The sequence below is a fragment of the Tigriopus californicus genome, chromosome 7 (genome assembly GCF_007210705.1).
Source record: "Tigriopus californicus strain San Diego chromosome 7, Tcal_SD_v2.1, whole genome shotgun sequence".
NCBI classification, from domain to species: Eukaryota; Metazoa; Arthropoda; class Copepoda; order Harpacticoida; family Harpacticidae; genus Tigriopus; species Tigriopus californicus.
In genome coordinates, this window is record NC_081446.1 from 10,805,720 (window position 1) to 10,817,420 (window position 11,701).

The 11,701-nt window shown below is 40.2% G+C and overlaps 2 protein-coding genes across 2 annotated transcripts in view; both read left to right on the forward strand.

Moving 5' to 3' along the window:
- The first annotated feature begins 196 nt into the window (after positions 1 to 196).
- LOC131882908 (probable G-protein coupled receptor Mth-like 5) lies at positions 197 to 8,359 on the forward strand. Its single transcript, XM_059230197.1, has 6 exons — positions 197 to 996; positions 1,065 to 1,290; positions 1,362 to 1,592; positions 6,241 to 6,376; positions 6,443 to 6,619; positions 7,924 to 8,359. The coding sequence occupies exons 1-6, from the start codon at positions 406 to 408 to the stop codon at positions 8,264 to 8,266; spliced, it is 1,704 nt and encodes a 567-aa protein (XP_059086180.1). The 5' UTR covers positions 197 to 405; the 3' UTR covers positions 8,267 to 8,359.
- Positions 8,360 to 8,647: 288 nt separating this feature from the next.
- LOC131882907 (glutaminase kidney isoform, mitochondrial-like) overlaps positions 8,648 to 11,701 on the forward strand; it is a 15,637-nt gene continuing 12,583 nt past the window's right edge. The window contains exon 1 of the mRNA XM_059230195.1: positions 8,648 to 9,349. Within this exon, the coding sequence (XP_059086178.1) occupies positions 9,246 to 9,349 (104 nt within the window). The 5' untranslated portion in view covers positions 8,648 to 9,245. The remainder of the gene's footprint in view (positions 9,350 to 11,701) is intronic.

Genomic DNA, 11,701 nt, shown 5'->3' on the forward strand with positions numbered 1-11,701 from the left:
AGGGCACTTCTCAGCCAGGTATACAGTACGTAAGGTCTGCTAGTCTTCATGCCATTGGGAAGGATCCCGGTGGCTTCTCCTTCCCATGCTTTAGGGCAGGAAAACTGTTAAAAGTCCCTTTCATACTTTGTTGTGGTCCGGCCTGTCCTGTTGGTAGCAAGGTATTCGAGCAAACTAACATCTTCCGAGATCGAAAGGTGCTCTATGTCGTGTTGAAGGTGGGTTCACCGACACAATTGCACAAGGAAACGCTTTCATCCCCTCCTCCTCAAAACACGAACTTGAAATCCGAGACGTGTTGCATTGCCGAAGGAAGCCAGACATTTCCATTCAACCCTCATCCCATTGGTGTCATTCGTCATGGCGCTCCAAGCGATCTCATCGTAGTGTAAAATCCTTCCAATCATGAAGAGAGTCACTGCCATCTTGGTGTTTTTAAGTGTCACGAGTATTTGGGGTGAAGCACCTTCATCATCAGTGGCCTCTTCGAATACTATTCAAGATGGCGAGCTCTCAAAGGCCGAGGAATCGGAGGCTCCATTGGTGGTGTCGAAATGTTGCCCCATTGGATCAGTCTTGATTGAATCCGCTTTGAGTGTGCGGACGTGCAAGAATCGCTCGGAAGTCAGTGAAGACACATCCAGACGTCCTCGATGGAGTCCTGTGTTCTTTGACCTCCAAACTGAAACGGAGGTCGAGAGGCCAGCCTCGTATTTGCTACAAACCGGGGTGCCAAAGTGTGCCATAGAGAACGGAGAGACTTTGGCCCCCATCTATCATCATGAGCACACTTTTGATGATATGATGCTGCTGATTAACGGATCTTTGGTCCATCAACTGTTTCATAAGACATCACTCTCACCCAGATATGTGTATTCTCCAGACAAATATTGTTTGGAAGACATGATAATTAGGCATAATGTCAGTGGATCAATTAGCAACGGAACCATTGAAGACTCTCTGATTGAATTTGGCTACATATGCGTAAAAAATGAGGTAGTCACAAAAGAAATGATGCACTGAAAACCCGCTCTCAATAATGATGTCATGATACTTTATCATAGGAGAACCTTCAGAGCATCGTGGATGATTTCATCTATCCATGTGGTTTGGCAGTGTCCATTTTGTGCCTGATTCTCACATTTCTGCTCTATTCCTTTCTCCCTCAATTGAGAGACCTTACTGGGAAGTTCATCTTGGCCATTTGTGCATTCTTATCCACTTGCTTGGCACTGATTTTGGTCGAGCATTTCGGATGGAAGGACACCAATGTCAACCGATTTGTCACAGGTAATATTCACTTTTGTATTGTATCTGAAGCTTTGTGTTAACTAACAAAGTGTTCCCACCTTCTTGTGTAGTGTTTCTCAAACATCTCAGCGTGGTGGCCATTTGGTTAGCCATTTTGTGTATGGGTCACCATGTGTGGAAGATTGTCAAGGCTAGAACGGTCTTCACCCGCGTTACAGATGGAACGAAGCTCTTCTTCTACACCATGTTTCTCATAGTGAGCTTGGTGGTCATCACACTCGTTGCTCTCACTTGTCACTACTTCATGGAAAGAGGGCGGAAACTCGATAACCAACCAATTGGTAAGAACAAATTTTCCGACCTTTATGATTACAACAGAGGATGGATCCCTGATCTACAATAGTAATATATAAAGGGTTTGAACATTATTTTCCCCTTCATCAAATAGAAAACCTGATCTTCCAATGAATTTGGCTCGGCTGCTTTGGCAACTTATGAAATATGGTTGATTTGGTATTCAATGAACCAAGTTTGTTAAACCTAAGTTATGTCTAAAAACGATTCTATTTTTGTTTGGGGCTTTGTTAGTATCAATCATTGTTATGGTTATGGTTCAAAGTGTTCGAAAAACAGAGAAGAATGAACTGCTGACAATGAGATTGCTTCGTTTTGATTGACTGGATCACTGAACCATGAACATGATTGGTCACTATATGGAAAAATATTTGGCTGGATTTTGTGTTGCTGTGTACAGGGTGTTTGTGCAAAAATGTCGGGTCTCCATGCTTCCAATTTATATTTTCTTTGACTTGGTACGAAGGCAAAAACATTTTAACAAAACGCGGAAAGGGTTTAAAACACATTTTTTTAATTGTTACCGCCGATGGCTACCTCAAAACGGGCCTAAAGGAGAAGCCAGCCCCAATAATGTCCCCCTCAAGTTACGGAGGACAACTTTGTGAGGGAGGTCTTGACATCAAGATGATAAAATTCAAACTTTTAGTTGGGTCCCATAAAAAAGATCAAAGGACAGAGGATAAATGAGGTAATGTTGATTTGTTGTGGGACACCATCGAGAGTTCTCTCACAGAAATATGGTCTCTCTCAAGGCATCTCCAACGAAGTTGTCCTCCGACTGACTTGAGGGGGGCTGTATTAGGGCTTGCTTTGAGGGAGTCATTAAGGCTAAGAGTTAGGTACAAAATGAAATAAAACTATCAATTCTCTATGTTTTACTTAAATGTCTTGGTCTCATTATTGATTGCTACCAAGTGATAACGAATCATCAAATTGTAAATCAGAGAAATGAAAACGCACACTTTTATCCAAACACCTTGTAAGGGAAAGCAATATTCATGTAGTTGGAAATTACATGAATTCTCTCTTTACCTTATGAAACATTTTGGAAAGCCGTAGAATACAGACAAAATTCATACATAATATACGTTTTACAATTTGGGCGTGTACATACTCGTAAACATATTTTTACTATTTCGTGTCTTTTTTGTTGATTGAAATTGGCTTTGATATCATTTATCGAATTTATTTCCTTTAAAGATACCGTTTGATGTTAAGTGTTCTGGGAACATCCTAAAAAAGAGCAAAAAAAAGCGAGATTTATTCATTTCACTTCACTTTTATCTAAACATATTATTTGATCGACCAACGAATTAGAGTTGGCTGATCTGGCTAACCCTCGAATATAAGGTTGATCGGGGATTTTAGTCAAAAACTAGTCCAAGTATGACTTAAATCCTGCTACTGGATCAACGCCTACATAAGCCCTGCGAATATTTGAGGGCAGCAAATTGAACAATGAAGGCGCCCGAGAAAGAAGAGAGTTGGACTTCAATGTTTTAACTAGCCTGGATTCTCGAAGGCTTGAAGGTGCTCTCAAAACGCACATTAAGCCTATACGGTCACTACAATTGACCCTAAATCCTGGGTTGGGACAAAGCTCATGAATGCTTTTGAAAACGGACAGTGTTAGGTACCTTTCGTACCTTCTCTGAACACTGTACAATCCCAACTTTTTTAGTCTCTTCCAATACGAGAGCTCTCTCATGCCTGTGATGTTCCTAGTGAAACATCTTTGGACTGGTTCGACCTTTTGCAAACCTTCTGAACTCATTGGAGCCCCAATGGGGGAAGCATATTCAAGATGTGGTTGAACAATCAACTTGTAGAGAGTTAGCATTGTGACACTACCTCTGGACTGATACGTGCAAGATGTATATCCAACCACATGTTTGAAAAGCTTTCCCAACTTTCAACTGGATATGCTCATCAAACTGTCCATGATTTTAAAGGACTACTCCTAAATCTTTCACAGATGAAACCTGTTCAATATATTTACCTCCATTATCTATGACTGAAGTATTCAAAGGAGTTGACCCGAAGGTCATTGAGGGGAATTTCATTCCGTTCAACGCCATGTTGCTCTCAGTAACCCAACAGTTGATTTTCTCTAGGTCCTTTGCAAGGCTAGTGCAATCTTGGCCATTCCTACGAGCACAAGAAGAGGAACTGGCAGTAATACTAAGTTTTTGAAGAGGGGCAACGAATTATATAAGAAGGAGGGGCACTAGGATGGATCCCTGGGGGACACCTGACTTGACATCATGTCTGTCATTAAGGGATCCCTTCACCTTAACAATTTGCTTTCTATCATGAATGAAGCTTCTTATTCATTTGAGTTATTATTCATTTTATTCATTTATTCCTTGAATGCCAATGGCATGAAGTTTACTCAATAAAAGGCCATGATTTACTTTATCAAAAGCCTTGGCAAAGTCAAGATAGACAATATCAACTGAATCGTCTCTCTAGAGTTCCTCAATAGTCGGTTGTTTATGCTCAGTTTGTTGAGTAATGAGTAACTGTACTTAAATGCGCTCGGAACCCATGATGGCTAGGACGAAACTCATCATGGACTTAAAGAATTTATACAAGTTTGAACATCATGACTTTCTCAAGCACCTCCGCAATAGTTGAAGTGAGAGAAATCGGGGAAACCTTTGCAAATTGCAACAACGTGAGCCAACTGTAGAGAAGAGGGTAACTTGCCCTGATCCAAGATGCAATGCATCAAGTACGAGGAAATAGGAGCAATAACCCGTGAGCATCTCATCAGAAAGTGAGATGTCACACCATCAGGACCAGGAGAGCTCAAAGCCATCAGGTTCCTATATTTGTATCTTGAGATTGATTAACAAACCGGAAAGCGCTATTCTTTGCGATGAATATATCCCGTACTAAAATAGTAGATTTTCAAAAGAGTCTTTAATTGAGTAAACTCCGATTATAAGTTTCCAAATATTGAATGCGAGCTAGTGACTGAGCTCATAGGTACATATTCTGTGGCAGAGAGTACTGAAAAACAATAACAAAAAGGCCCCTTCATCTCGGCTATTTTATTCAATTTGATCAAAATTTGAGCTCGTTTAAAAGTTACACAATTTGTTTGGAGGTTGGGAAAACCAAACCTTGAGACCATCTTTCTTTCAAAAACATGTCAGTATTTTAACGATCCAAAGCAGGCTATTGTTAAAAATTGCGGTTTTCCAGAGTCTAGAGTACGCACTCGACCAAATATCCCTAGTTTGGTCTTTAGTCTACAGTACATACTGTGTCTACGTGGCCTCCAACTCTTAGAACCAAACGGCTATGCTTGCGATGCGTGTGAACCTGGTTCAAATTTGAGAGCATTTTTTTCCAATTAAGGAACTCTGTAAAGCTTCTCGTCGGCGCTCACTCATCGCTCGTCCACAAACAATAGAGAAAAAGTGAACCTTAGTTTGTTCCCACATATCACCGTGACACATCACGATGGATCGTCCATCCAATTCAACACCAGTTCAGGCTCCTTTTGTCTCGATCTTGCAAACCATTCCAAGTTCGTTCCAAACCGTTGTTGGTATCATCTTGGGTTTGATTCTCGTCATGGGATTGTATCTCCATAAGCAGTTGTGTCAGAACCTGTGGCAAAAAGCGCACAACCGACCGATCAACCGCCTTCTCCTCATTGGTTACGTGCTAAACATGCCCAGTATGATCACTTTGAGTTTTCAAGTGTTCCTCCTTTTGATCCAAGACAGTCCCATGGCTTTCTTACCCCCGGGCTTCACTCGCTTCTTCTTGGTCTTGGAAGTTATCACTCGTTTCAATATGGGATTTGAAAAGATAGCGGGCAGTTCAGTGGCCATTTACCGGTAAGAGCATGCGTTCTTAATAAAGAAGATCCTATTGTTCCAACATTGAGTTTCTTCAGGTCTTCCTACATTCTATGCCATAAAACGGTCAAGTACAGAATTGGCGAGGAACGACTTCTCGTAGTTCTGTTCCTATTGGCTTTCTCCGTGGGTCTGGGTTTCGGCATCGTCACCACAATGGTTGATGTCTATGGCAATGACTACCATGGCATGCTCTTCTATCACCTCTTTGTTCAAAGACCTATGATTGGCCTTCAAGGCCCCAAGCGAGTTTGGCTACCCATCAGGATCTTTGGGGCTCTGGCAGTGATTTGTAATGCGGGGGAGTTCGTCTCTTACTTGTGGATCTACTTGTTCCAACTTCATCGGGAAAACGCCCTAATTTCCACGGCCAATGGTCGAACCATCATTCAAAGAAGGCGACGGAAAAATGCCATTCAAGCTTCCGGCCAATTGGCCTGTCTCTTGATTCGAGTCTCGTCAACATTTTGTGCCATTCTCAGTTTTTCTATGCTGCGAAAGGTCACGCCCACTGATATCATGCTTGTCCAACTGTTTCTTTGGCCAGCCGTGAACTTTGGCCTGATCCCACTGATTCAAGTAGCCTGTTCGGCTGAAATGAGAAAAAATATTTTGAGGATCTCTTGAGGATTTTGAAAAGGTTTCTTTTGAAGGTAATCTGAGTGGGGCTTGGAAGTCACGTTGAGTGTTCGTAATATTTGATTGATTTGTACTTTACTGCGATATGAAGTTTCATAAATTCTACCCTTGCTTCCAGGTTGGGCCACCTTCTTAGCGTTTTATATTCCCGCTTCAGTTCTTCTTCTGGTCAGCCTTTATTACTACAGGACCTCTCAAAGAAGAATCGTGAAGCAAATTGCCTACAACAGAGGAATGCAACACTTCCAAGTCAAGTAAGCCATAATCTAAGAACAATAGGCTGATATTTGACATGAACTTAATAAGTATCTTCGTTTCAGTTTTGATCTGTTCACTAAGTTTTTGCTGGTCATTGGGATTTGGTGGATGTTTTTTCTACTTGCTCTCTTTGAAATCGAGGCACTCGTCTACATTTCGAAAGTCTTCAATGTCATCGAAGGACCTCTTATTTTCTGCATTGCAATGTGCAGAACCAGAGTTGCCTTTTTGTTTAAAAGGTACGTCTTGTATTCAAATTGTGAAAGGTGTCATTTTAAACATGAAAAACTCTATTGCAATATGTGACCGGGGCATTTAATTGACTATGAAAAACTGCTCTCTGCAATGTCTGTTGGACTCAGAGTTTCCACTCAACAAGTACAGGGTTGGGAGTTAAAGCGGTGCCACTTTAAACCTGAACTTTTTGAGAATCAAACAACACAACTTTTGGTAACTGCACAAGGTTCATTTTTATTTACATATGTCGTCCCCACTAACACATGAATATCCCCCTGTCTTATTTACTACAACGATTACAACGAGGTTTTCAATGGTTACAGACGAGCATCTGCACGACATCGTCAAGAATTTTGATCTAGAAAACAAGGGGGGTTATGCTTGAAGAAAAGAGAGGCTACATATCCTTGGTCCAAAAGTGATCGAATTTAGCATTTCTTTTTTTTGTATTTGGGGTGCTAGGGTCGGAGGGGTAACCTCGCCCGGCCAGCGAAGCTAGCCATCACATCATCCGTATAAAGTTCCGATAGGCAGTGTCGTAGTCCGTATCAGATTGTTTCTCCGTCTGTGGGTGTGGTTAGCGTCTAAAAGTTTCCTTGAGAAAGGTCGGGGAGGAGAATCGAACCGGGGACCTCTCTCATGTTAAGAAACTGCGCTAACCACTACACCACGTCTCCTCCTTGCTTTGATCATTTGGTTTTGATCATTTGGTTTTGATCATGGGGAAATTGGAGCACTGACCTCGTTATGAAAACCAGTTTTTGGCAATTGGATGATTCTTATGCTTGTACGAGGTATTTAAATGCCTCTAGAAAATTTCTTGTTTCTGTCGATGACCTTGGGCATTTTTGCGAGATTACTGATAATTTCTTTAAAAAAGCATCTTCTCTCTTTGTGATGTCTTTCACTATGAAATATTAGGTCTTATGTTGCAACTATGTTATGGTCCAACCCTGTACAGCATAAAGTAATGATCTAATAATTATCTTTCAGCCATACATGACTTACATAAGTTCAGTATTCTAACGCATCGTGGATTTCGATTTAGTAAGCCGAAAATCAAACGTACAACGGAAACAAATTTTAAGCAGAATGTTGAATTCTGAAACCACTTAAAAGGATCGTATATTGAGACAGCTTTGTAAAAGCATTTATCTTTTAACGTAATTGCTAGTTAAAATTCGTTGAATCTCATGACAATACGTTATTACCTCCTCTTATAATACCAAGTAACATGATCTTCAACTTCATGATAATTGATCAATATTCGTCGAGTAAGTTAAGATCAAATGCATTCTCTTTCCAGATACTTTTGCTACGACTGGTGCTGTTTTGGATGCTGCAAGAGTGAAGACTTTTTGGATGGAGGGGATTGCAAAGAGCTCTCGATAATCGACACGTTGCGAAATCGAGACGAGAGCGATGAGAATTGCTTGCCTAGTACGTCGCTCTTGCCATCTCCATTCCCCTCGAGCAACAATCGCGAATTGAGCAAGTCCTTGTTCAATGTTCGTCATCAAGCTGGCGAGGTTCCGCCGCCAGCCGACCCAGATATGCCCGTGGGACGGGTTAAACGCCTACTAAAGTCTAATAGTCTCACTGCCATCGCCAATATCAATTTTGGTTGGAGGAAAGAGACGTCCGTATGAACCACGCTATCAAGACGATATTTAACCCTTACGTACTTCATTATATTCTCATGAATGGATTTCTCAATGAACAAAATGGCTCTCAACAAAGAATCACCGCAGCTCATTGATCGATAATCACGCAACCTTACGCCGAAATCTGGAAGTTTCCAGCCTTTGCGATGGGTGAGGATCGTGAGGATTTTTTCCCTCTCAAGGGCTTCTCCTTTCACAGGGGCCCTAAACTATGATCAAAAACAATTTCAAGCACATTTACTGACCTACTCATGCTCTCAAAATCATCTCACTCTAGCATTTGAAACAAATTTGAAAAACAACAACAATAACTAATGATCCCTGATGCTTAATTCCCAATCCCCGTGTTTATTTAGCAACCCTGAGCCGCGTGAAAGGACACAAGAAAGAGCCTTTCTCGAATGCCTACCCAAAATCTAGGGCAAAGTCTCCGTCGAGAAGAATTGAGAGGGGAGATGAGGGAGGGGGAAAAGAAAGTACGCAAAGGCACGAGGTTACATGAGACTCATTTCGATACAATCGACGTGTGACCAGGAACAAAATACCCGACAAACCACGGTATTGGACTATCCAATAACATCATTGAGTTCAAATCAATTTCATTTGTGTTTTCCTCAGTGTGTATAACGACCTAAAAGAGAGTTGACTTCGTTGAATACTCTGACAAATTTGGTGTCTTGTAGCGTTGATCTCTGGTCACCTGATCCCCACGAGGCCTTTCACAAGGCTGATTTTCTGAGGGACCTTGTTTAGTGACTTTGGGTCGTATGAGTGCCCGGAATTCCAACCATCAGAGCAATACCGATCCGCCTCCTCCCCATTGTTCATCATGAATTTGGCACGAGTGTTTTAATACGGACATGGTATTGAATGAGGTTCCTGGTGGTTTTACTCGTTTTGGAACATACCTTGCTCCAACAACAACTATAGCAAAAATATCATCATTATTTTTGTTGTGGTAGTGATGACTGCTGCCAACATTACGAAGAACCTTTCGGACTGCAGCCTTTCCGATATGGTGATCACATCCCAGTACCAATACAACGTTTGCATTGATTTGCAAAACAGGTTCGAAAAACTTCTCTCAAACATTTGTTCCACTTAAGTCCCAAGAGCTGACCAAGAATCGATACAATTGTGGTTGTGTACTCTAAGGGCTCTACTCACGAGCTCACGGAAAAGTTTGCTGTGAGAAGGGGATATGTTTTATTCCTCCAAATGAAGACAATAAAACATCGACATGAAACGTTTTTCTTGTCGATTAGAAAAGGTCGTCGGTATTGTGAGAAAAACTTTGGAGGCAGTATAGGATTGCGACAGTTGGTGAGGCAAATTATGGCGTTGCTCCATGAAACTGAACAATTTGTGCGTGTTCGTACTTAGAATTTGACTGAGGAAATTTGACAGAAAGGCAAGAAAGTCGATGTCTCTCTGTTAGAATATTAAAACGATCGACTGATCTCTTTTTAGAAGACTAGCAAGTGAAGTTCTTTTACCGTTATCGGCCTTCGGATTTCACAAGCGATACATACAGTATATCATGCAGTACTAATGTATTTTCAAGCAGAGTTTTTTTTTAACAAGGAATTATATCATTTTCGTAAGATAGAAAGTTTGCTTTTGTCCTCTGAGCTCGAAGTTGCAAGTTCTTTCAATTAATAATTTGATTGCTGAAAAGCCTTTTGTATTCAGTTTGGGAAAAATTAAATGACCTATTTGACGTTCATGGTACTGTTGCTCTCACCACGGAACTTAAGTTATTTTCTTAATAATTTACAGATATTATCTTTAGTTCGCAATGAAAATTGAACCACGATCGAGTAGTTATGTATTTTCAACCGGATTTTTTTTAATAACAACAGAGAATTACATTATTTTCGCAAGAGACAAAGATACTGAGCTTAGAGGGCAAGTCAAAATGAACACCTTTTTACCGCGTTTTTGATATCTGACATTCTCAGAAGGTGCCAGAACGTCACAAAAGGTGAAGATTTTGTTCATTTTGGAACAATTCTTCAATGGGGGTAATTTTGTTTTCCACGGCGTTTAGAGTAGTAAGACATCAAGAAAGTCGGCCTTTTCGGGCCATCAAATTTGAATTGATGGGCAGAAATGTTCAAGATTATGGCCATGTCAAGTGTACAAAATCCAAATTAAGATGAACGTCACACAAAAAGAATGATAACCATTGCAAGAGCAATATCATTTCATGATAAAAAGGGTTGTCTAAATAAATGAAAACGCATCATTATTCACTTTTCCCATCTTTTGCATTACCTGCAATGTTTTGAGTATTTTGCATATTTTTGCAATTTTCATCATTTTGGCTCAAAAACTCGTGTTTTTTCCATTTATTTTTCCCTTTTCCTTGAAAATATAAAAATACTGAAAAAAATTCACCATTTCATAACATTTGCTCATTTTGGTTTCAAATGACTTTCGAAATGGGTTGATTAACTTGCTTTTTGACTACTGCATCCATTCAAGATTTCGCCTTTCTTCAGCTTTCAAAAGCAAACTGCTCTAAATACTTTTTTACAGTACGGGGCCAAAGTATCTAGTGAAGGAAACATTTATTTCTGTTCCTATGATATGCTTACTTGTAACCACAACACAGTTGATGCAGGACTTATGAACAAATGTTTTGCCTTGACGCAAGCTCCTTCTGTTCAAAGCACATAAAGTATTAAGAGTTCATTTAGTGACCTAGTATGCTTTTGTCTCTTTGGCTTTGGCTACGTGCTGATCTTTAAGCATGAAATAAGGCCTGCTATAATCGTTCAGTAGAGTGGAGTGCTGAAAGAGAAAGTTTGTACACCCATTTTTTGACATATTCTTGAATTTTAGCTTACCATGTCATTTTGTTGCTTCATCATTTTACTATTGGCTTTTTTAAAAGAGTAAATTTTCAGCAGAAATGTCGACTATTTTTTGCACTTTTCGCCCTTTTTGTTGCATTTTTAATTGCATTTTTTGCTAATTTAATTTGCATTATTTGAACAGCCCTGGTGATTATGGGTACTCAAGTAATACTTTTTCCCCCGAAACATTGCAAGCTAAATTTGGCCTGTGGAAATGAGCTCCTTGTTTATAAGTGACTCAATAAATACTTTCCAGCCAATCGTAAAGATATTGCCATGAAGTGTAGCGTTTTGTTTCCTTTGCGCTAATGAGAACTCTAATCACGAAAGTTATCGGCAAATTAACTGCATGCTTCCTATTATCTTAACCATGCAAAACGCTGGTTTGACCAATCTTTCTACTTTACATAGTGCAACGTCACTTTAGATGCTATAAAAGCACTCATTTGTTGTAAGAAACAACATTCGAATTCAAACTTTCTTATAGTGCAAAGAGTTTAAGACAATCGAAGTTCATCCGCATCTGGTTATAATGCAATTGAGGTAGGTACAGTTTTTT

What these genes read in the sequence shown, in the direction of transcription:
- LOC131882908 (XM_059230197.1), top strand. Translation starts at nt 406, where the DNA reads ATGAAGAGAGTCACTGCCATCTTGGTGTTTTTAAGTGTCACGAGTATT. An exon ending in TGTCAACCGATTTGTCACAG is followed by an intron (nt 1,291 to 1,361) that starts GTAATATTCACT and finishes CTTCTTGTGTAG; the next exon opens with TGTTTCTCAAACATCTCAGC. An exon ending in GTTGCCTTTTTGTTTAAAAG is followed by an intron (nt 6,620 to 7,923) that starts GTACGTCTTGTA and finishes TTCTCTTTCCAG; the next exon opens with ATACTTTTGCTACGACTGGT.